The 23,675-nt window shown below is 46.3% G+C and overlaps 1 protein-coding gene across 6 annotated transcripts in view; it reads right to left on the reverse strand.

Annotated features, from left to right (window-relative positions):
* MSI2 (musashi RNA binding protein 2) overlaps positions 1-23,675 on the reverse strand; it is a 228,420-nt gene that overhangs the window by 139,875 nt on the left and 64,870 nt on the right. For all 6 annotated transcript variants that reach the window (XM_032200677.1, XM_032200676.1, XM_032200675.1 and 3 more), the window contains exon 6: positions 12,911-13,003. In XM_032200677.1, the coding sequence (XP_032056568.1) occupies positions 12,911-13,003 (93 nt within the window). The remainder of the gene's footprint in view (positions 1-12,910; positions 13,004-23,675) is intronic.

A 23,675-nucleotide genomic window follows, 5' to 3' on the forward strand; every position in this document is an offset into this window, starting at 1 on the left:
AGAGGTGTCCACCAGGCCAAAAAGCAAGCAAGTGACCGCAGAGGATCCACTGAGACCTGAGCAGTTTTAACACAAAACACCCACATGCAAACAAATCTATGGTACAAGGGACTTGGTGTGATCTCCAGACTCCCTGGGCTTGTTGTGCTTTCTGATTTGGGGCAGCAGTGGCACTTGGTGAAGATCAAGGTCCCTGCGAGAGCTTAGAGGCTACACCAAGGCTAATTCCCTAGGTGCAGGTATGCTCTCAAAACAAGAAATACCAAGGGGATTCTTAAAACCAGAGCAGGAGAATCCTAGCAACGTCCTTTTGGCTACTGGATTGTGTCCTGAACATTCACAAATAGGATGTTCAACAGAGAAGAGGGGGCAACAACTTCTGTAGCCTGGTGGGGATGAGAGGCAAGCAAAACAAATATTTAAGTTCCTGCTTATTAGGAAATGCTTGGCAAATAATGTGAAGCCAGAAGGAGGTGTTAAAGAGAAGTATATGCAGTGTTATGGGAAGCTTAATGAGAAGCTGTAATCATTACACATGTATCATATATGGAAAACTAGGTGAGGCCCCTATGGACTATTACATACTGCATGAAACTTTATGGACACCGTAATGCATTATTTTTAATGATTCCCTTGCCTACTTCAGGCTCTGGAAACCAAAAAGAGCTTCCCTAGTTTCCTGGTGGTGTTTTAGCAATGATACCTTGCTTGTTCCCAGACTCTGGGTTATTTTAATGAGAAATAATTGGGTTACTTTCCAGATTCCACAAAGCCGGTATGTAATGAACAGAAACTCTGAGAAGGTTGCTCGGCATTGCAGCGCTCTTCATGTCCTCTACCTTCCAGAGGGTTACTTTCCCTGGTAAACCATCTATCTACAAATAGGTCCACAAAACACTGGCACTTCTGCTAGTTGAAATTTGCGTTGTCATCAACCATCTCTAGGGAGAGCCAGGCCAGAGAAACAACCAGCTGCAACATCACAACGATTGCCCCTGCAGGAGATGTATATAATGAAAATTGAAAGCTGCAGGATGAACTTCTTACATACTTGTCCTTTTGGTTTATTCATCAGAAATAATTATCTGTGCTCACATTCACAGGAGCACATACTTTATGATGTACATTAAAATTTAATGGATTTTTAATAATACTGTAACTACAGCAGGAGCAGAAAAAAAGAGAAAGACATTAAACCATATGTGCCGTGGTGGTGGGTAGATGGCGTTGAGCAAACATCAACAACACGCAACCAGCTTAGGATTAGTGAGGACGGGAAGGAGGAACTGCTGTTTCCTGTATCTGAAGATCATGGTGATCTGTAGCTCCAAAGGTTTAGCTTAAAATCTCCCCAGGCAACAGATGAGGGTATGCATGAAATGAGCAGACCTGAGTTTCTGAATTTCAGGGACCTACAGGTGATACCCATGGCCTTGGACAAGTACCTGAACTCCCCAACTCAGTTTCTCCACCTGTAAAATGGAGAGAAACACTACAAATATACCCCACGATAGTGGTTTGAGAATGTGCCTGAATCCTGATTTCTGCTGTGCCAATTCAAGTACTTACAGCATTTTACAAAGCTATCGATGTCGATTCCTTAAACATCAGCAGAAATGATTGCTCTAGCAAGAGAGACTGACACTCTAAACACTCCTCAGAACCTACTCTGCAGCTAAGGAGTCGGTGCAAAGCATCACCATGTCACCAATACTTGGACAGACATCTATTTATAGACTAAGAAATTATATATGTGGTGTCCCCACCAACAGTGACACATCTTCATTCAGGCATGAGTCACCTATTCATAAGCATGTTTCCAAAAATAGACCCTATTTACCAGAATTAAATTCCACACGCTCAGGGGAAAATGTCTCCTTAAAAACAAAACAACAAAAAAAAGGCACGTTAGGAAAGCAAACAATAGCAAACAAGCGCCGAAGCCTTCCGCCTGCAGGTCTCCGTTCGTACAATCACGCTGAGACTGGAAACGTTCAAGATGTAGGAATGAAGATGATCGTATGTTCTCATTACAAACCCCTGCCAAGGTCACCAGAGCACTACCGTCCAAAAGCAAGTATCCAGAATATTCTTGGCGACTCGTGCTCGGTAGAAATAGGAAGTATATTGCAGTTATTAGAGAGAGCAGACAGAACGAGCGCCAAGTAATCCCAGAAAATGTAGTGTTAAATAGAGGGTTCAAACCACAAAGCTGTTGATGGGGAATGTTAAAAATGTCAGCGTGGCTGAAAGACATTCACCAGTGGTGAATGTCAAGTAGCGAGCTACTGTTCAGCAGATGCAATAAAAAAAAGTAAGGGTACTTGGGTAATGGGACCAACATTACAGTTGTTGATACAAATTATATCCAGAAAGCAAAGAAATAAATGAATAAATAAATAAATAATGCAAAAATGGAACAAGTTCAAACTTCTTTTATAGTAATAGTCTCCAGTTGAGCATAATCACCAAAGCTATAGTGATAAGATTGCCAAAACTAGACAAACATCTGTGAGATGAATTCATCTCAGAGGGGAAGCCAACAGCTTGTTATCATTAAAGAGGCAATGCTCTCTCTGCGTTTGAACTGCAGGCCGCCTTGTTACTGCGTTTGCTGAGGCAATTGCACCAGATGTTGGCAGCTATCTTCAGATGGATGACAAGCACCTGCTGTTGGGGAAATTAAATGCTCGTCGGCCTCCTATCCTTCAGGGGAGGGTGGGCCGGGAGGGGAAGAGGGGGAGTGGTGACGGCTGACCCTCTGAAATAAACCTATTTATGCAAAGTGACAGTAAGTGCTGGTTTGCCAAGCAGGGAAACAGAGTGGAAATTCATTGGATCTCTTCCATTGCCCCTGGTGAAATCTGCTCCCACCCTCCCGTCCTGGCAATTAACACGGCACCAATCTGAACTCGCTAAAGCGCTCGGCAGAGCAACGGAGTCAGCGCGGGGACGTTCCCTCGGAAAGCCACCGCTCGCAGAGCCGCGTCCCCAGGCACGGGGCATCGCCGCGGCGGGGTCTGCTGCCCGCCTGCCCGCCCCACAGCCGCTGCAACGCGCTGACCCACGTCGGGGGCCCACAGTTTGTAACGCTGGCGTTCAAATAGATCTGAGACACGCTTGTGTTTGCTCGGATTTATGTAATCTCACTGCCACTACCACCTGGTGGCACGCGAACGTGTTACCGGCTCGTTTGAGAGCTCCCTTTTGCAGTATCAGGAGTAACAGCAAAGGTCAGGATGGGCACTGCAACCGTGTTAAAAACAAAAGACACAGAACTCCGACAGACTTGCTGGTGTTTTCAGCTTTCTGTGAAAACAAAAACTGCAAATGCGAACTCGTTTTATATGAGCAATTATTTCATTATGGTGTATCCTAATTCTCTTCAAACCTCCACACGAGGACAGGAGAGCAAAGAGCCTGTGATACATCCTGCCAGCAGCACCCGTCAGAGCCCACAGCGCTATTTCAAAAACATTTTGCCCTGGACAATAAACTAAAAACACCATTCTGAATTCCAATTCACCCAAAAGCTCTTGTGAATGTCCCTGACGGAGACAAATGTTTGTTTGATCTAAACTGGCCACATGCATTTCAGGTATCCTTCAGATTAAGAGGGAGCTAATCCTCATTCTGCTTAGATTATCTTAATTGGCTCTTCATTTGAGCTACTTTGCCCTTGTCCCCAATTCCAAAGATGTATTTATAAATACACGTACTGCATCACGCAGTATAAATACACACATCTCTCACAGGACTGGCACATATTGTTACACCGTACTGTATGATCATTGATAGGACTCGAGTTAATCAACCCACCGATACCTGGCTACTACTCCACTGCTACCAAAATACGGCCAGCCACATTTTTCCCTAGAAAAACAAATACCAAATTCCCTTAGAGTCAAACACATGTAAAATGGACATCAAATGAATTTCGTCTTCTACCTCTCCAGAATTAGCATGAGTTTAATTAAACCGGTAATACCCCAGTACTGCACATGTGAACACAATTCTGTTATTTCACTTCTAGGACAGACTGAAAAATCTTGGTTATTTATTTATTTGTTTACCACTGTGATGGGAAATCATTGAAATACATTTAAAAAAGAACAAGAATACAAACAAAACAAGGACCAGAAGGCTCAGCACAAAATCCCCCACTTAAACCCCATTTCCCATCAGAAAAATAACAAGTCCTAGCACTTAGCACAGGGTGCACAACAGGGACAGGACCACCGCAGGGCTGGCACCCCGGGGCCCTGCCTGCACCCAGCCTGCTGAATGCTCCCAGGGGAGGGATTACAGCCCCTCATTTCCAGGTGAAAAACACATCGTTACCTCCATCAGCAACATGAGCTCCTTCCACACTTGGAACAACCTGTAAGAAGTTCCTCATAGGTACTTTTGAAAGCCTTTTTCTGAGGCACGCAGCCTTAAAGCTGCATTTAAAAAAAATCTCCCATTTCGCATCGCATCACTCAGTATCGATTTGTTGTGCAGTATGACAAGGCTCAAACACTTGCTGTCTGATCCATGTTTTAACTAACTCACTTCGGCTCACGAACCTACCCCATGTTTGTGGGCAGTGTAGTGCAAGCTTCAGTTACACCATATTTTCAAATAACTGCTGCTACATTTCCTTCAGTGAACTGATGTTAAAACTCAAGTTTTCCCAAGGCAAAGCTTTGGCACCCCCAGAAGTCATGTTCTGGAGCCAGGCCATCAGTTCCACCGACGCTAGGAGCAGTGTCTACCTTCAGAAACACCTTCTCGGAGAGTCCGAGAGGCTGCACTTCAAGCCAAGTACCACACCAGAACCTGATGCAATTTCACAGCGTATGTTAGAAACACCTACCAAAGAAAATCTTACGTCACTCCTACTGCAGCAGTTTAACACCACTCTCTCTCACTTTAGATGCAGCTGGCTGGGGCAGAGTTCATCTTGCTGTTGTCTTTTTGCATAGTGGCCAACCCCATGGGCCCTGCTCCGTGAGCAGGGCTTCGAGATGCTACCCGAGCACAATGAAAACAAACATTTCCTTCCAAAGGAGGCCTGCATCTACAGCCCCACTCATCCACACTGCGGATGAATCCAAGACCACCGCAGGGATAATTTGAATAGGTTATAAAATATGATTAGTTAAACTTGTTAGGCATATCGTATCAGGTTTTTATAGGACAAAAGAGGAAAGGATGAAAACTCAACTTTTGTGGGGTCTCAGGAAAGATACAGGGTAACTTTATGGGTTTGATTTGGTTGCAAAATTGGTATCTACTCACTGCAAACAAGCATTCACGTGCACGCTGGAGGAGTTAACGAGTATTTTCTTACAACTTCCTTCCGCCAGGCTCCATCCCTGATTAATCACGGATTTCATTTGGACTCTCGGTATGCTTCTGGGTCACCAGTGGAACCATGCCCTGCAAGCTCAGGATCAAAACTGCTCCCCTACTATTACTGAAGTATGCAAGGAACAACATAATGCACCAGCCATGCCTTTATGGAAAAAAAAAAAAAAAAAAAAAAGACATAACAGGGTTGTCTTCTTGTCTTTAAAACCATGTTTTCAGCAGAGGATGCAGGCCTTGCCTTACAGCTCGGGGGAGCCGGGCTGCTTGCACTGCTGCTCCAGCAGAGCCGCCCCACGTACCTGCAGCAGCTGTCAGGCACGGCCACTGCGCCAGCTCCGGTACCGCCGGCACAGAGCTCGGCCTCAGCCCCTTCCTACTGCTACCAGGGCGTTTCTCCCAGTCCTCACCGAGTCCACACGGCTGAAGGCTGCGAGTGACATGAGTGTTGGCATATTTACATTTCCCATGCCCTTCAGAGCTTACTAAGTAAGAAAGGCAAGGAAATGTAAGGCAAGATAACACAGCTTGCCCAAAGTCAGACAGCAAGTGGGTGGCACAGTGGGAAACAGAAGACAGATGTTCGGGGCCCTGACTCTCCACCACAATTACCTAATCTCACACGGGTTACAGTGCTGCGGCACAAAAGCTTCCTTGCCGTTTCATTTAACCGGAGTAAAAAGGAAATAAAATTGTGCTTTAAACTTCTGCTGTGTTCTGATACAGCTGCTGTGCCCACAAATCCTGCCTTAACATTTCCTCTTTTCATAAAATCCAGGTAGAAACCAACATCTAATTTATAACAAAACCACTTCCACAAAGCATGTCTTATTAGAGACCACCTAAAAACTGACTTCCTGTGTACAACTTTTCATTGACAGAATGAAAACACTGACTTCTTTTTAAGTAACGATCAAGTTTCTTGATTCATTAAAAAAAAAAAAAAAAAAAAGAGCATGCGTAGGAGGGGAGCAGAAATAATAAAAAGTGCTTAGGCCACGAGGGACCACTATATCCCAGATCCCTTTGTGACATGCCAAAGCAAAAAATTTAAAGGAATATTCATTATCCTTTATAGCATCGTGGACGTAACACTCAAATTAGGAAATCCACGAACACTGGGACTTTAAAGCCTCTGCGAAGGGCAGAGGCAGCAGCCCGAGCAAGGCTGAGTGCTGCTCTGCAGTGCTGTAACAGAACAGCCTGCACAGATTGTGTTCTGCATTGTTCCAAACTTATCAAGGGCTGCAAACAATGACGTGTTTGTCTGCTGCTCGTTCTGTTTTAGGGAGTTGCAATGAATCAAATTAAGCAACTTCTCCCAAAGTACACCTAGGTTAACTTTGATAGAAAGAAGAATGGAAGGACCTCAGAGCTATTCATCACCGGGCCCAGAGCTCAGGTTCGCTCCGAAGAGAACAGTGCCATTAGCGGCAGCTGAAAATAAAGCCAACGCATTCTGGTTTACAGCTTATTAAAATGTTCCAAAACTCAGGCTATTACAGCTGAGAATGTAAATAACAGTCCAGATCTGTCCTTACATTTCAGAAAACATCACCCATTCACAAATATTGAATCTGGAAATACAGTAATGAAAATGTGAGAGGCTAACACCTTGTCAAATCAAAACATTACTTTCCTGCAAAGCAAATACTTTTAGAATGCCCATCCCTGGATCCCACTGAACATTAAATCTACACATCAGTGTCCAATGGATGTAACAATACAATTCAAACTGTACGTCGAGTCTGAATTAACTAAGCTTTCACTTTCAGACAAGCAAAATTCCTTGCACCTCCTGACTCTGGCCTTAGCTCCAGCTCCACAGACTTCCAAGCCCCCCTGAAATGAACCCATGGCGAGCAAACCACCTTTTCTCATGCTAACAACTCCATTGTAACAACATCTTCAGAGGCCATACTCAAGGTCTCAGGGAAAAGTAAACCACCGGAGTGCTTAATACTCCAACAGCGCATTAACTCGTTCACACCCAGACAGCCTTGCCAAACAAGGAGGAGTTTTCTCTCATGTTTTCTTGATTTATATTTTCACAGCTGTCTGAGAGAAAAGCATGTAGGAAGCAAGTTATGTAAACCACCTGATTAGGCTAAAATCCTCTGTGTGGATCACACCTCTTTCCCTCTCCCCCTCCCGGCACAGTTAAATACAGAAAGGAGAGGGACTTTGTCTATTACTCAAAGCAGATTATTTTTTCAAAGGTTAAACCAGTCTTTTACTTGTGTTGCTCTCTTTGTTATAACGTACAATGCTGTACAACAGAAGAAGAACATTCTCATCCTCACGTTTTACTATTTGCAGCCTCGCTGTTTTCAGCTTTGCTTTTCTTGCACCCAGCACCACGGCTCTGCTAAGGAAGGCCTGGGACAGGGACAGGGCTAGGAACGGCTCTCCTCTTGGCTACTGCTCCTGGTTAACTGCAACCAGAACGTAAGCCATGGCTACAGAAGGTAGAGATTAAAAAAATTACAATCTTTCAAAAGCACGGCAGTTTTGCAGAAAAACACAACATCAGAAGCTAGAAATTATTATTCCCCTGGTCTGTTCTGCGTCTCACAGGAAATAACAAGCAACTGTATAAAACATTTCAGATCCAGAGAGATAATTCAGAAATCCTGTCTTGTTTCAAATTCTCCAAATCTTAAATCCATTTGTGAGGAAACAACATATTCCAAGCAAAGTTGAAGCATGCCTACAATTTGTCTGAGGGACCTCGTGGCAAGTCAGAACAGAAAACAAGATTAATGCATACATCTCCGTTCCAATTTCATTTGAAATTTTAAAATAAAAAGCAAATGCCACTGCCCTCTTCCCCACAAGTCACTTTAGGATTGCTGTTAAAGAAAACACAGCAAATGCACCCACTTCAAATCTCTGAGAGCAAGTGAAACAGCTGGAGCCACCAACACTAACACTGCTTTTCTAGCAGTTTAAAGTAACAGTATGTAAAATAATCCACAAAAATATTTCACACATCTTCTTTAAAAACCACTATTCTATTTCAAAAAAGTGTAAATTAAATGGATTCCCTCCCACGCCAGAAAAACATGATTTTTCTACCAGAACAGTCATATCTGGACTGATCTAAATAGTTCAAGACAGCTGAACCGTACCTATAACACAACCCTGTTCCCACTGGGCTGGAAACACACAGTTTCAAAGACTTCCCACCAAGACTGACTGCACTGCTTTGGGAGGAAGACTTAAACAGAATTCTGTTTCAGCAATCGGGTCAAAAAGTGTTCCCAGAGCCCCACCACGCTCACACACCAGCGAGCGGCCGCCCGGTGCTCGGAGCTCAGGTGGGCTCTGAGCCACGCTGCGGGCCCGGCCCACGCCACGCCAAGGCCTCGATGCGACGTGGCCGCCCTGGGGCAGGCGGCAGCGCGGGCAGCGAGGGGGTTAAAGCGGTGTCAGACAGCAAAGCCTGGCTCCTGACCAAAGGGACATGGGAACCAGGGCAGCTGAGGTATAAAGGCCTCATTGTAGCAGCCCACTGGATTGGAAATGACTTGTAGGCCTAATGAAACAAAACTTTGGCAGTAAAACAGAATGAAAGGAATGAGACAATAAAAGACAGGAACAAAGGGAGCAGAGTTGTTTCAGCTTAGGAAAATAAGCTCACTTTGTTGTTGGGAAAAGCCAAAGCCGATTAGGATAAACCAATGACTAGGCATAAGTCTTCCAAACTAATTACACAGTTCGCCATGTGAAGTATAATTGCAAGTCGCAGAATAAGGACTACATTACTTTCACCGGAGCCCTAATCAGGGAGTGTTACCTGGAACCGAACCGAACCAGGCCCTCATCATCACCCACCTGCAGCTCAAAAGGTGCAGAATGTGCACGTCCTGACAGAGGGCACTTCACTGGTGCCGAGGGGCCTTCTGCTGGTCACAGTCCTCTGGGTGAGGCTTTCAGAGGCTGTTACATTACTTTTTACTGATACCAGAAGCCTTAAACGCTCCGACATGTCCCGACCTCAGAGCACACCGTTTGGTTACGCTTTCAGAAAGCCATAACACAGGCAGGTTGGCAGCCCCAGCACTGCCACCGCCAGCCATCCTGCACCCTCTCATTTACGCTCATTTTCAAACTGGGTCGTAACAGACAGCTTTTCACACACCAGCAACGCTGAGGACCCTGGATTAGTTAACGCAGCCAGCGAATGCATTACGTTTGCCAAAATGTCTGAAACACCTCTGACTGAAGTAATAGGGGATCACAGAAGCAACTGTTTCACTCTGATTTGAAAGGGTTACTTGTTCCAAGTGCTGCTTTGCTGGCTCAGCCTCCTCACGCCCTCAGCCGCACCTTGCTCCCCGAGCCCCCCGAAATGGCCGCAGCGCCGAGCACCCTCCCAGGCAGGCCGCCCTCCTCCAGGGCCCAGCACATCCCTGCGGCTCCCCCAGGCCCCGGCCCCCTTCTCTCCTCCTGCAGTGGGGCTACAATGCCTGTGTGCCCCACATGCTCAGCATTACCAACCCTAAGCGTTCAGCAGTCACGAGGCTTTTAATTACACTGTTCCGCACTCCTTCTGTTAAGCCTCTTGGTTTTAACTCAGGTAATTTTTCCCGGTCAACCTCCACAGCTTACAGCAGTAAGGGACTTCCCTTCCTCGCTGATTGAAAGCGAGGATTCTCACATATCTCGGCCTTACAGAAAGAAAAAACAATCGTATCAGAAACTTCACAATAAAAGGCTCAGGAGTTATCATTACCACGTATTTTGGTGTTCTAGCTGGCAGGCATTTTCACTGGTGAAGTCAGGGAAGAGGGTTTATTAAATGCAGTTTTCTTTTTACTGGAGAGAAAGGTTCTGACATTTACTTTTCAAAAGGAAGCGGTTTCAAATTCAACACTTTAGGGCCCTTCCTGCCAACTCCAGTTAAATTAGTGAGTCAGCTTGGCCCCAGAGCTGATAACCACGCAGAGTATTTCAAGAGCTACCTCAAGTTACCAAAACGACCTCCCCTGGTTGCAAAGCTCTTCTCTGCAGCAAGTACAAACAGGATTTCAAGAAGCACAGCAGCAGTTAAGCAATTTTCTCCACACCAATACATAAGCTCAGCATTTCAAAGAGGAAGTCACCTGAGATGTTCTTATCAAATGTGGGTGGCTCCTCTACACGTTAATTATGTAATGCAATTGTCTTTATTTTAAGAAAGTGCTAAGCAAACGCAAACCTTGCCAATCGATCCTGATGCATTGTTTGCATTGTAATGGCTTGATGGGAGAGTGAGGCTTGTGTGCTAAGCAGTGTGCAGATGTGTCATCAGTCTGCCACAACCAGCCTGCAGCCTAACCCAGCAAGTCAAGGAAAGGTCGGGAAGGGGAACAGACATGGAGAAGGAAACAGCTCCTACACAGTCCCGCAGGCCCAGTCCTGGGTCACTGTACCTGAATCAGAATCCCACCCACTGCACTGGGCTAATGAGTCTTCTGACTTTGCTGGACCACAAGTCCACGATTCCTAAGGGTATTAACCCCTAGGCGCCTCCTCACAACCAGACCATCACCTTAAAACATCCCTCAAACCAGTCTCAGCTGACAAACTACAGCAGAGAGCACTTGAATGCCTGCACACAAGGTTGAAACACAGCAACACAGCCAAAAAGCCTCTCCTCCAAAATGCCACTGCCTTCAATCTCAGCTCCTTTTCACAAGCTAGCATACAGCAGCATGGAACTGGGATGAAACTGGAAACTGCCATGTGGTAGCACAGGGGCAAGCTCTGTGAGCCCCAGCTCCTACAGTCGCTGAGCTCCAGCAACTGGACCACGCAGCCTCAGCAGGACATACCTCATCTCTCCTGCTAGAGGTAGGGCTACAGCTTTGGTTACAACTTGCACAATTATTTTCAGCCCCTTTATTTTTTAGCCCTCAATTTACGACACTTGAAAAAGTATGTCATTTTCCAAAAGCACTGCCGATTGAAAGTCTGACCTCTTTAAGCTGTCTCAAGAAAGGCAAATCACAAAAGCAGGAACTGAAGCATCCAGAACCACAAGTCTACTGAAAAACGCAGCCCAGTTGTCTGCATTCTCGGGGACTGTAAAACTGCAAACATGAAACTACCAGATGGTGAAATTAAAAAGGCTATATTAAGAGAGCATCCAGACAATATGCAAAGCACTTATATTGAAACTATTATTAACTTCAAAAATACAGGTTAGAGGAGTTCTGCAATTAGAAGTAACTACACAAGAAACATCCAAAAGCTCATGTAATCCTTTAATAAAAGGCTCAGCAGGCTGTAAACATCCTGCCGGAATCGAAGATTATTATTGAAAATAAAATGAATGGCTTGCAAAACAACCATCAATCCAGCACAGGAACAGTTTATAAACTCCCCTCCTCAGCCCTCAACAAAATACTGCATGGCCAAGGCATTTCAGAGCCAGATAAAAGAAATATAAACTAACTACAAGGAATGGGAGCTGCTTTGCTTTGGGACAGCCTGCTGTGTCCTCATGCAATCATGCATTTAAATCATCAGCTGATGCACTCCAAAAGACGGGAACAGAGCTGCGTGCAACACCAAAGGTTCAGTGCCCACTGGGGCCTCGGGCTCTGTGCCTCCAGGAACAGAAGTGCTCTGTCCTGCCCTGACTCCAGAGGATCAGCTCACCCCAGTACACCAACCTACAGCTCATTACGCCACCACAGCCGTGGTTCTGGGTCTACTGCCTCTGCAGGGAGGGGGCTTACAGGAGTCTCCACGTGCAAACTCTTCACCTTGTTGGAAGGTGAACAGGCATCCAGAAGCCTTGGGGATGCAAAGTGCCCAGAGGGACTTTGACGTGACAGAGCCCAGTCCTGAAACACTACCTTTGAGGACATGGCACCCCATGGAAGTGGGTGGCACCAAACTGCAGCTGGAGCCTGGACTGTGGAGTTTGAGCTGTTCCACTTCTGAAAAGAATATTCTGGCAAGGTTCAGGTTTCCTTCAAACAGTACTAAATCCTTCCAACAAGAACTTCTGTTTGTTTTGGTTTGGTTTTTTGTTTTTAATGATTTCATAATTCTACATATACTTCCAGAAGGATGTTGCTTAAGAGCTTTTTTAATAAGAATTGAAAAGGATATTCCAGTGACTTCCATATTACTCTTGCTATTCACATGGTTCCTTCAGGCATTTCCACAACTTAATGAGCTCTCTCAAATACCTCTATATGCTCTTTTAGCTACCGGAATCGGGGTAAACAGAAGGCTGATTTTATGGAGTAGACAACTGTGTAATCATTCAGCTAAGGGTCAAATTCTTCCTGAACATATGCAAATTCAACTCTCAATGATTTTTTTTTTAATAAAGGTAAACAGTGTTGGCAATGCTGTACACATTCATATGCAACAAACAAAAGGAATTCCAGAACCAATTTAAATAGGCTTTGAGAAATTATATTGAAAGGCAGAAAATTTGGCCCTCCTTTGAGCACAGGCCTCACTGCGCTTTTTTTTTTTTCAAAACACACTTTAAAAAGAAAGGAAAAAAAAAAAGAATTCAAAATATGCAGTGCTCATTTGGGCAGGAACTTACCTTGCCAAACTGTTCAAAGTATTGCTTTACGTCTTCCACTACTGTATTAGCCGATAATCCACCTACAAATATTTTCTTTGTTCTTGTGACCATCTGCAAGAAATTACAAGACAAGCATATGGTTTAACCAGATTATTTCAAACAATATGTGGAAAAAAAGAAATATTCGTCAGATGCCATCCCTAGCCCAGTTAATGAGAATATTTCTCTACAAAAGCAATTCAGATTCTATTTGATTAGATACTTCTTTTTTCTTTGTCTTGTTTTGTTTTTATTTGAGAAATGGCTGAGTAAAGGCACTCAATAACAACTCTAGCCCCCGGATATTTTTTTTTAATAAATGATTTTTATTGTGCTTCTCAATGCAAATATAAGTGAAAAAGGATTCCAAGTGTCATATCCTGATAGCTACCGTCACAAAAATGCATGCCATTTTCCCCCCTTCTTTCCTAAAGACAAAGTGCTTGCTCCTTGGCTGGCAAAAGGCAATTACACCAAATTGAAGCTCTGTGTTATTAAGTTTCCATAAGCCAGTTTAAAAGGAACTTGGTACAGTCACTTTAAAACTAATCACATGAGGTGAGACAGCACGAGCCACTGACACAGTGCTCTAGCTGCCACAGACAGCGCTCCAGAAACGTGCGGTGTCACCACCATGCAGGGGCTGGATCAGGCCCCGCAGATCGCCCCGTCCCGGGTGTTACCCAAGACCCCAGCTGAGCACCCAGCTCTTTTCGCTGACCCTTCCCACCCAAACATAACGTGAAGGGATGATTCTGGACTCCCTACAGAGCACGTCCTTTCGGATGGCTCGTTATCCATAACCCTTTAAGACGGACAGGACCCAGCCCAGGGACCCGAACCTACAGAACAGCAGCAGGGAAGCTGGGGCCACTGGTGGGCTAATCCCAAACAGCCTCTGTGCCCTGTGGGCCACCTTACATTGAATGCAGATCCAGGACAATGCTGTCAACACGCTCCAAAGGGCCAGGCACCATGCCGGTATGCCTGGACCCAGGGGAAAGCCTTCCAGCTGGAGGCAACAGCCACCTAGCAGCCTACTGCACCTTGGACGGATGTTTTGAAGTTAACACCACGTGTTAACTCAAGAAACCAACAAACATGTCAATAAGAAATTCATACATTAAAACGCTTGATTTTGTTTCCTGTGTGAAAGAAAGTGGCTGAAGAAGCCAACTTGTAAAGACTGAAAGGGAAAAAACACCCCGTAACACCAGCAGCAGGACCGGCTTGGCTGAACAACAGCCAGCAAATTCTGAACCCGCGAAAAGGGAAGGACACCGGGCAGCCGGCCGGGGACGCCACTGCTGCAGCTGCTCAATGCAGAGGTTAGGTCTGCTTCCCTCTCTTACCTTTTTATTTTTAGTACAGATGAGATGCACTTTATGACAGTGACGGAGATGCATGGGGCTGCCTGCAGGTCACTGCCGGGCTCTGCAGCCCCATCAGCGCGGGCTGCCAGGAGCAGCGCTGCTGCCCAAACTGGCACTGGCCCAGCTGGACTTTGTGATGTGACTGGAGCCATAGTGACAAGCTGGGGTGCACGGCTACTGACGAAGCCTTCACGGAGCTGAGGCACTGAACAAAAAGCTTGGAGTTGCCCCAAATTCTCTCAGCGCAGAACAAATTAAACATCACTCCCGTCTCCGCCGCCATTCAAATTAACCAGGGTAGATACTTCCCTCAATCAGCCCCCTAACCATGCTTTACAGAGCTTCACTTTATATTTTTTTTAAGTTAGGAAGAAAAGAAGAAAAAGGTGTAAAAATTCAATTATTTTTTCCTGGCTGCAATCTAGGACTCCGAAATTGAAGTCCAAGCATATATTTTTCTGTAGAAAATTGTCATTTACAAATAAAGAATTGGCTAAAGCCGACTTGTAACTAAAGGATTTTGCAGGGCTGTCAAGAGCCCTCTGCCTGCCAGCATCTGATTTAAGATCAGGCTGAGCTTCTGTTGTCATACAAAAGAAGAAGGAAAGCAATTATTCTAAAGCAATATTTGAAATTATCATCATTTTTATATTTGACCAAGAAAGAGAGAGGTACTTCTGTTAGAAGCAAGATTGAAGGTTAAAAAAAAAAAAAAAGACAGACTACTTTGTTTCAATAGCTTCAGTCCAGGAAAATATTGGTAATGACAAGCAAATTCACCACATTTTAATGCCTAGAGATGTGTTGCGAGCTGGGAAATGGTTTCAGAAATCGGCTCCTTGGTACAAAAGTGAAGGACAAAATTAAGTCTGCTTTTACAATCTACGTTTTCCTGAAGAGACAGTTCAATTGCTTTGTTACACATGTTCCCCTCAGCAAAAGAATACAAGTAATTTGTAGCTTTAGCAATTCCTCCTGCCCTGACGTGCTCCGACAGGACGCGCCGGTGCCGCCCTCTCGCCCCGGCGCAGAGGCCGCGTGCTCAGCCCAGAGCCGCGACTCGGGGCACCCGCGGTGGGGGAACACGGCCAGAAAGCTGCTGCTCGGCTGGCTTGTCTGTGCCGGTACGGCCCCACCGATCCGCGATTGCTGGATCAGTGCAGCGGGACTCGGGCCAACTGGAAACGGAGCCTCCAAGTCCTGCTCTAACCTGCAAATCCGCCCCCACAGCCACACAGGGCAGCCGCGAGGCAAGGCCGGGCCCCAAGCCTGAGGGTTGCGCTGCTGGCCTGACAGCTAATGGCTGCGGCCCTTCAACACCAGCCAAACACCATGGGGCATTCAAAAGATGTAAGATTATTGGAAAAAAAATAAAGGTGTTCACTAACGCAGGTGTTTTGCTGCACCAGGGACACTTGCTCTGGACATCAGCCACTGAATCACCAGCAAGGGAGCTTAAAGCTAATCCAGCTGTCAGGACCTGTTCACCCAAGAGTTCTGAGGGAGCTACGGGTGAAATCATTGCTAGGAAGCTCAAAAACCTTCACTGCTACCAGCTGCAAGGGCACACAAGGAGAGCATGTCAAGTCCAACCTCATACCGCTGCTGACTACAGTCGGAGGCACGGCACCGAGGCCGATGGACTCCTGCCGCGTCCCATCAGGGTGCTCTCGTGCCCCGTGGGATTCCCTCTGCTGCCACCTCCCCAGGCTCGTGCTTGTTGCAGGGAGGAAGAGCAAAGGGTTAAGAAGTGTTTACTGAAGTACACTTAATGCTGCTCAGTAAACATTAATGATGACAAATGACCAGAGCATAGGGAACTGAGCTACCTGAAGAGCCTTTCTTTTCAAAATTAGTTGTGTTTTTTTTTTTTTGTTAAATCAAAATTTCTCATTTGGCTGTGAAAATAAATTAGCACATCCCCAAACCCCTACAATTTTACAAAAACATTTATGTCTGTATCTAAGCAAAACACGCCTTGCCATCAGTTTGCACCCATTACCAGTATTTTAAATATATATTTTTTAATTATAGCAGCAAAAAAAAAACAAAACCTGAAGGTGTGCCCACCCCCAAGCCCCTGCAAGGCGAGTGACTGCGGCTCTGCACCACTTCTGAAGCACACTCAGCACCAGTGCCCACAGGCTGCTGGCAGCGGGGCGCTGCCACAAGCAGGGCACTCGGCAGCTCCGGCTGCTCGCTGCCCGTGGTGGCGATGCGGCGTGGGGATAGCAGGAAGTGATTTGTGAGAGTCAATCACAAACCCGTGTTTTATGAATGACAAGAAGAGCTCTGGGTCAGTCAGAAACCACCATCCTGCCAGCTTCCTGTCTTTGTTTTTAATTTGCAGTATAATATATCTATCATTTGCTGTTGCAGGACTGTGCAAAATGTAGATAATGAATGTTTTTTGGAGCCTCTGTACACCGAAGGTGTCTCTCTTGCTGTAGCAGGAGTCAACAGGGGAGAGTTAGATCTAACGTTGGTTATAAAGTCTGTTAATTGCAAGTACCTGCAGAATTGCTTTGTTTGTATACTGTGTTGGTGTTGCAGTTAATCAAAACACATGTGACTACAACTGCAAAGAGTCACTCAAGGTTACAATCCCTTTATTGGCTTGGCTTTTGAGAAACACATTCGCCTTTGTGTTCTGCAACTGAGCAAACACTTCAGCTGGTGCAGAAGCAGGAAAAGCCACGGTGCTTCAGCAAGACAGCTCTTCTGCTTTAATGTCATTTTTTGCAAGGTTAAGGTTACAATTAGATCAGTTTGGGGCATACAAAGAAAAATCTCTAAACAACAGGCTGATGGCACAGTCTCTGGAAGCAAAAATCCTGTCCCATTCAAGCATGTCAATACATCTTATGAAATAAAACCAACCAATAAAGGACAAATGAAGGAACACACAGCTTTGCAGTTAGAGCCTCCAGTTCAGTGTCCATTAATCTCCTCGCATACCAACTCCACTTTTAGGTTTCTTGGTTTTGTGTTTTTTTCTCCCCCCACTGTAACTGTCTTATTATCATGAATATTTAAATGAATAAAGGGGATGATTTAAGCAGATGAAATATTTTGCAGAATTCAAGGAATTTCAAAATCTCAGGCAACAAGTACCCACCGCTATTTTCAGATGAGCCAAGGCACAGTTTGTGGTTAACACAGGACTTACTTATTTGGCTTTAGGTCAAATATAATGGTTTTAAGTATCATTTCCCCACCATTCTTTACCTCCTAAACATCTCAGCATGGTGGAATTGGACTAAAGTACTAACTGTGAATCTACACCATGAATTGCTGAAATTAGCATTCATTTCAGATTAAACTAATTATGCATATATAACTGTTTTTCAGAACACTTTCCTCTCCTTGTGCTATAGTGTGTGTGTGGGTACATGTGTATTCCAGCTTACTCATCTCATCTGCAGTTTGACTTTTCATCATTTCTAATATATCTGCCTTCTAAATAGGTTTGTAATAGGAAAACTCATCTTTGGTATATATATTAAACTGCCTTTTATACCCCATTGTGTTGTACATCCAAACTACAGCATTAATTCTAATTAACAACAACAGTAACTCATGTAATAGGGGAAGTGATCTTGTTAAGTAAAGTGCTAGGCTTCTTTGGCAGAACACAAACCATAAGCAAGAATTCTCCAGGTTTTCTTTTTCTTTTCTCTTTTTTTTTTTTTTTCCTGTCTCCAGGATCCTCAAAGCAACTTCCAAAAAGCTATTAAAAACAAACTGAAACAACACAAAGCCCATCATGAAAAAGGCAACATTTACTGAAAGCTGCCAACTTTTCTCCATTCACGAAGTAAGAGAACACCCCGGTATCCATCCCCTTCCCCAATATACCAACAACTGTATGGTTCAGAAACGATGGGCAGATTTTGTCTACAGTACTGTGGCACCATAAGCTAGCAAATATTAGGCTCTCAAGCTCACCAAGAGGAAGAGAAACTCAATCCCGTCCAAAGGCAGCACGGCTTTACGTGCCACGTACAACATGCTTAAGTATTCAAAATAGGATTTCAGCAAGACTTAACCACTGCAAATACCTTGTGCCTGACCCCTGCGTAAGCTAATGTCATCCTGTGAGAACCGACTCCAGCTACAGCAAGGTAGGCAGGAATGAAAGAGCTCTTTAATTCCAACAAGCAGCACAGATCCCCGGCGGGGTAAATCAGTTCACTTGATTTCTGTGGAAAATACAGATGGGTTGTGTTCTCCCAAACCATTCAGAAATGAAACTCGACTGAGTCCCTGCTGTATTCCTAGTTTTTGGCTGTCTCTGCTTGTGCTGTTAACTTTGAGGGTTGTTTTTTGGCTGGCGGTTTGTTGCTCCCTCCCCCCGAAGTCTCTGCTATCAGCAGGAGGCAGAACAAGCAAAGTGATTCCTCTCTAACAGGCTGAATCGACAGCCGGAGCCGGTTTCACAAGCAAATCCGGCCTCAATCCTGGCAGTGCCTCTTTGCTGGTCGCTTTCCTGCCTCTGGCTGAGCTTAGGGCTCCCGTGTGCCCCGGGAAGGCCGGCAGGTTCAGCCGCAGCGCTGCCGCCGTGCCCTCAGGAGCAGCCCTCGCCAAGCACAACGCAGGCACGGCCGCGGCACTGCCCCGACGTGCGCCACCACGGCGAGCTCCCGGCATGGGAGCTGCCATCTCCTGGAAATTAGCCCCAGCTGTGAGAGCTCAGCATTTCTTTGAGCAAAATCTGGCTTCAAGCTTCAAATCAAAAGATACAGTAAAATTCACCAGAGCCAGACTTCACACCCTCCAGAGAACAGGAATAGATCACAGCCCCACAGCCTCGTTACAACCAGTTGTATCGTATCCCTTAGGGCTGCTCCCTTCCACTCTGCTCTAGTTAACTCCTTTATGCATTAGGGAAGCGAGGTCTAGAGGCAGGGAGAGGGGAACAGAGACAAAATCTATTTAAATCCCTTTGGTTGCTCTAGCCCCTCACACACAGTGTGGGGAGGAAGGTAACTGAATATTCACTCAGTGTGGACAGCTCACCTAACGCGACAGCCTGATTAGTGTTCAGCAGTGCTTAAAAACTGCATTAATACATTGAACAAAGATAATTAATTTTGAAGGAATACATCTCACGGCTGCAAGTGCAGATCGCTGTTCAAGATGACAACGGACACGGGGCAGGATTTTTGCAGTGCCCATGTAACACAGGGACAAAGCTCCCAAAAGGAACCAATTAAAACTCTGCTCCTAAACTTCTGTGCAAAACTTCACCTTACACAGGCAAAAAGAGAGCGAGATGGTGTCCTGCCCAGGGACCTCACACTCCAAGACATGGCAGCAGGATTTGATGGGCACAGCCTCACCGACCAGCACAAGGTTCATCAGTTCCACTATTTATATCTTACTGTCTTCTGGAAGGAAACATTATGTGCCATATCCAGAGAACAACCGGAAAGCTTGTGTCCTCGGACAGGACCCAGGACTGTAAAAGAACGCACTGAGAAGGGCACGCTCACAGCCCAGTTGGTGTAAGGCTCTGCAGCCTTCCAGCCGGGCTGTGCTGAAGTAGGTCAAAGTGGGAGGCCAAGCTGAGCAGCTTCCCCAGACGTGCCCAGGTCCTCATTTCTAATCCGGATCAAAGCAAGGAGGAGGTAACAAAGTTAAGCAGCATCCCTGCTTTCCCAGGCCAGAGAGGAGACCGCAGAGAGCCAGGCAGGGCAGGGAAGCTGGCTGTGGTGGTGAAGGGCCCTTTGTTCTGCCTTCCCACCACCGGCCGCACGGTTGTGGGCCTGCAGAGAGCCTTCAGAGGGCAGCTTCCACCACCAGCAGCGGCTGAGGCCAGCCGCAGAGGGCAGCTGGCCACAAAGGCCAACTGCTTCAAAGCTGTCTGCCTGCAGCTGGACACCAAAATCCATACCGGGGCACTTAAGTGGCCTCATTTTTCCAGGGCCCGCAGCTCCCATTGACTCAAAACCCTCAGTCCACAGTCTTCCCACTATTTTTCTCATTTGAGTCATATCAACCCCATGAAAATCTATAGCAGTGCTGGAGCAAAAGCAGTAGGCAAACCCCAGTAAGTGCCTTCGATTGCTGCCGTATTTGCATACAGCTGCCGCGGCCGCCCGGAGCGCCGCCAGCACCGGGGGACGTTCCCAGCACCGACCCAGAGCCCTTCCCTGGGACACGAGCAGCCGGCTCGCGGAGCCACGGCCAGGACAAGCCGCTGCCAGCTCGCGGGTGGGCTGCCCGAGCACCACAGCTGTCAGCTAGGAGCCGGGACACCGACCCTGCACAAAGCCTCTTCCATCAGAAGGCGCTGCTGCTGGACAGACTGGCACGGGGCAGAGCCAGCTGATCTTTGGGGACGTGTTCTTGTCCTGCAGCACCCACCTTTCACCGCTCCACACTCACCTCTCAGGCTGAGAGCACACACAGGCGGTTATGCTCCTCAGCCAGCCGCACCTTTTAGCATGCCGAGCAGCTCGCGCTGTCAATACACTGAAGAGCGCATGGTTCAGCAGCTAGAATGGCTTTTAGGGTGCTGCCAATGAACCTTTCTTTAAGCAAGCACTTGCAAAAAGGAGAAGGAAGAAATGTATTTGGAGGCTTAACGCGGTGTTTAACAAAAGCCAGTGGCACAGCCCAATTTGCAGGCTACGAGAAGTGCACGTTCTGTAAGTTTTTGAAATTCTTCCAGCTCCAAACAGTGAGGTCACTCCAAAAAAAACCTCACTGCCTCTACAGCGCAGAAAGCAGACATAATTTAAATACTTCTAGGTTAGTACCAACTAATTTTTCACGATAACCCCGACAAATCAGTGATAAGAGCTCTGTTAAGATTCTAGATAATGTTCTGCTAAAACAAGAAAAAAATCACATGAAGCAAAAAGAAATGTTTAAAGCAATTTGCCTCCCTCCCAACATACTCCAGATGATTTCTCTGTAAAGAACAAATGGAAAACTTTAACCCTTAGCTTTGATTAATTTCATCTACATAATACAGATGCACATGGCAATCAGTTACTGATGAGCAAGTTTTTCTTCATCTGCTGAGTCAAGCTAATGTCTATGCAACACACTGCTTGGCTTTTTCACTAGGGTGATCTTTTCCTCTGATGTGAGACCACTGAAATCTTGCAAAACGTCCAGATTTGCTTATTACTGCTGTTGAAATACTTTCACAATTCCATGAAATGCCGCATTTCTTTTATCCTCTTTCCCCCACACACAAATGGGTTGGCGAATTGCAAGAATTGCTCTGCTCCCACCTTCTTCTCACAAAAGAAAGATGTTTCCCTTGCCAGGGAGGGAACCCACCAGCCATTATAAAAGCAACAGAGTTGTCGCTCTAAAGCAGATCAAATAACCCTTGACTAGGAATAAAAGGGCCCCAAGGAGCGGCATCGAGAATGAAGAGTAGAAGCAAGACAAGAGAAAACATTCATACTTTTTTCGAAGGAAGGCAGCACCTCGCAGCTACAAGAGCTTGTCTCCCTTGTGTGATGTTTACTCACTTATTGACCACAGGGCAAGTCATTTCAGTCTCCATAGGGCTGATGTATCAAAGAGTCTTGGGAGAAACTCAGCTGGAGTCTGCAGGGCTCAGCATTTAAGCATACATTTTAACTTGCAGCGTTTGTGGAAGCCTCATTAGGTTGAGTACGTTGCACAACCGAGTGCTATGTGCCTTGATTTCCACAAAAAGAAGAACAAGAATATATCCCCACAGCTCACTGGAGCCTACGAGGCTTCACTCATTAAACGTCTAACCCCCTGAAAGTCTGATTTGAAGATGCTGGAAAAGTGCAAGACATTGTTACTGACATTATTGTTATTAAAGGAAGAATAAAAAATATTATTCCTAGCCAGGAAGGTCATACCAAACTACCAAGCAGGAGATAAATCAGCCAAGGTCTCCAAAAAAAGACATTATTTCTCTTTTACTCCAACATCTTAATGTGCATGATTTTTTTCGTGTGCTGGAAAGATATTTCCATAAATCCTCCTCTACAGCAAGCCTTGCTTTCAAGAAGGGGAAAAGTAGCAGATAAAATACTACCCATCAAAATGAACTCAAGTCTCTAGTAACATAACTAAATGTGTAACGTTACAGATGTTTTATAGCCAGGATGTCGGATCCATTTAGATCATTTTTACAAACCCAGCAAGAAATATCTCCCCAACGCTGGAAACCACGCTAACAGGTCTTGGACCAATTGTTTATCGGAAGATGCAGTCAGGGAACAGCAGCAAGCACTGCCCACAACTCGGAGGGTTCGCTCCCCAGCCTTGCACCAGCAAGCGGGAGGCAGGACGAGACGCCGGTCCGGATGAGGAGCCAGCCTAAGGCACAGGGGTAGGGAAGAGGGTGAGCATGAGGCAGAACGGCCACGGAGCAGGGGTGGGCCACCAGCATACCTCGCCTTGCATCCCGGCACAGGGTCTTTGCTGCTGTCAGCTCCGAGGCTCCTCCTGCCCCATGGCACCACCCGGCCTCCTCTGTGTGCATGGGCCCTGCAGCCAGCAGCCCCCAGCCCCACAAAGAGCCAGATGCAGAGAGCAGCCCTTTTCCAAGGGTAAGGAGATCCAGCTCCAGCTGCTGCCAAGGAGAACCTGGCCACTGCAGGACAGCAGCAGAACCAGGAGGGTTCGTGTGTCTGCAGCACATCGAACCCAGGAGCTAACACGCCTCCTCCGCTCGTTATGGCGAGGAAACCAACAACCACTGCCACCATGAGAAACAGAGCCCTGGCTTCTACACTCGCCAGCCCTGCCAGAGAGGTGCACAGCACAACCCTCTTGCCCAACACAAGCCCTCACCTACCTCCGACACACGCCTGGGTACACAGGTGGGGACCATCAGTGCCACGTTATCAGCTGCTGCCCTGCTCACAGACGCTGTCTGCGCACATGCTGCCTGCCCAGGCCGGGCACAGCTGACTGAGGTGCAGTTTTACTTTCCCAACCCATTAGCAAGTGGTACCCAGCACTGGAAGATTTATTACCCAGACTGATAACTGCCTCATGCTGCTTTGTTTGTTAATTGCAGCTAGCTTTGCCTTCAGAAGGGTGGGAGCCTAATAAATCAGTTATCTCCAGGAAGAATTTATTTAAAGTTGTTAACATTGTAAATCCAAGTACTTGGCAAGAGACTCCGCGAAGAAGGATGTGTTTATACGCCAGCATTTGGATGGCAGAACACGCAGTGACTCAGCACCCGGGCTTCAGGGAGACCAGCGCTAAGCAGGACCCCGATGGGCTCGGGACTTTGCCCATGGGAACAGGCCAGCCCTCGTGTGGGGACACCCCAGGGCCGAGGTTTGCAGCCCGCTCTCCTCCAACACTGCTCTCCTAAGAGACATCTGGGAAGGCCGTGATGCACCCCCACGGGG

Source organism: Aythya fuligula, chromosome 20, assembly GCF_009819795.1.
Source record: "Aythya fuligula isolate bAytFul2 chromosome 20, bAytFul2.pri, whole genome shotgun sequence".
NCBI lineage: Eukaryota > Metazoa > Chordata > Aves > Anseriformes > Anatidae > Aythya > Aythya fuligula.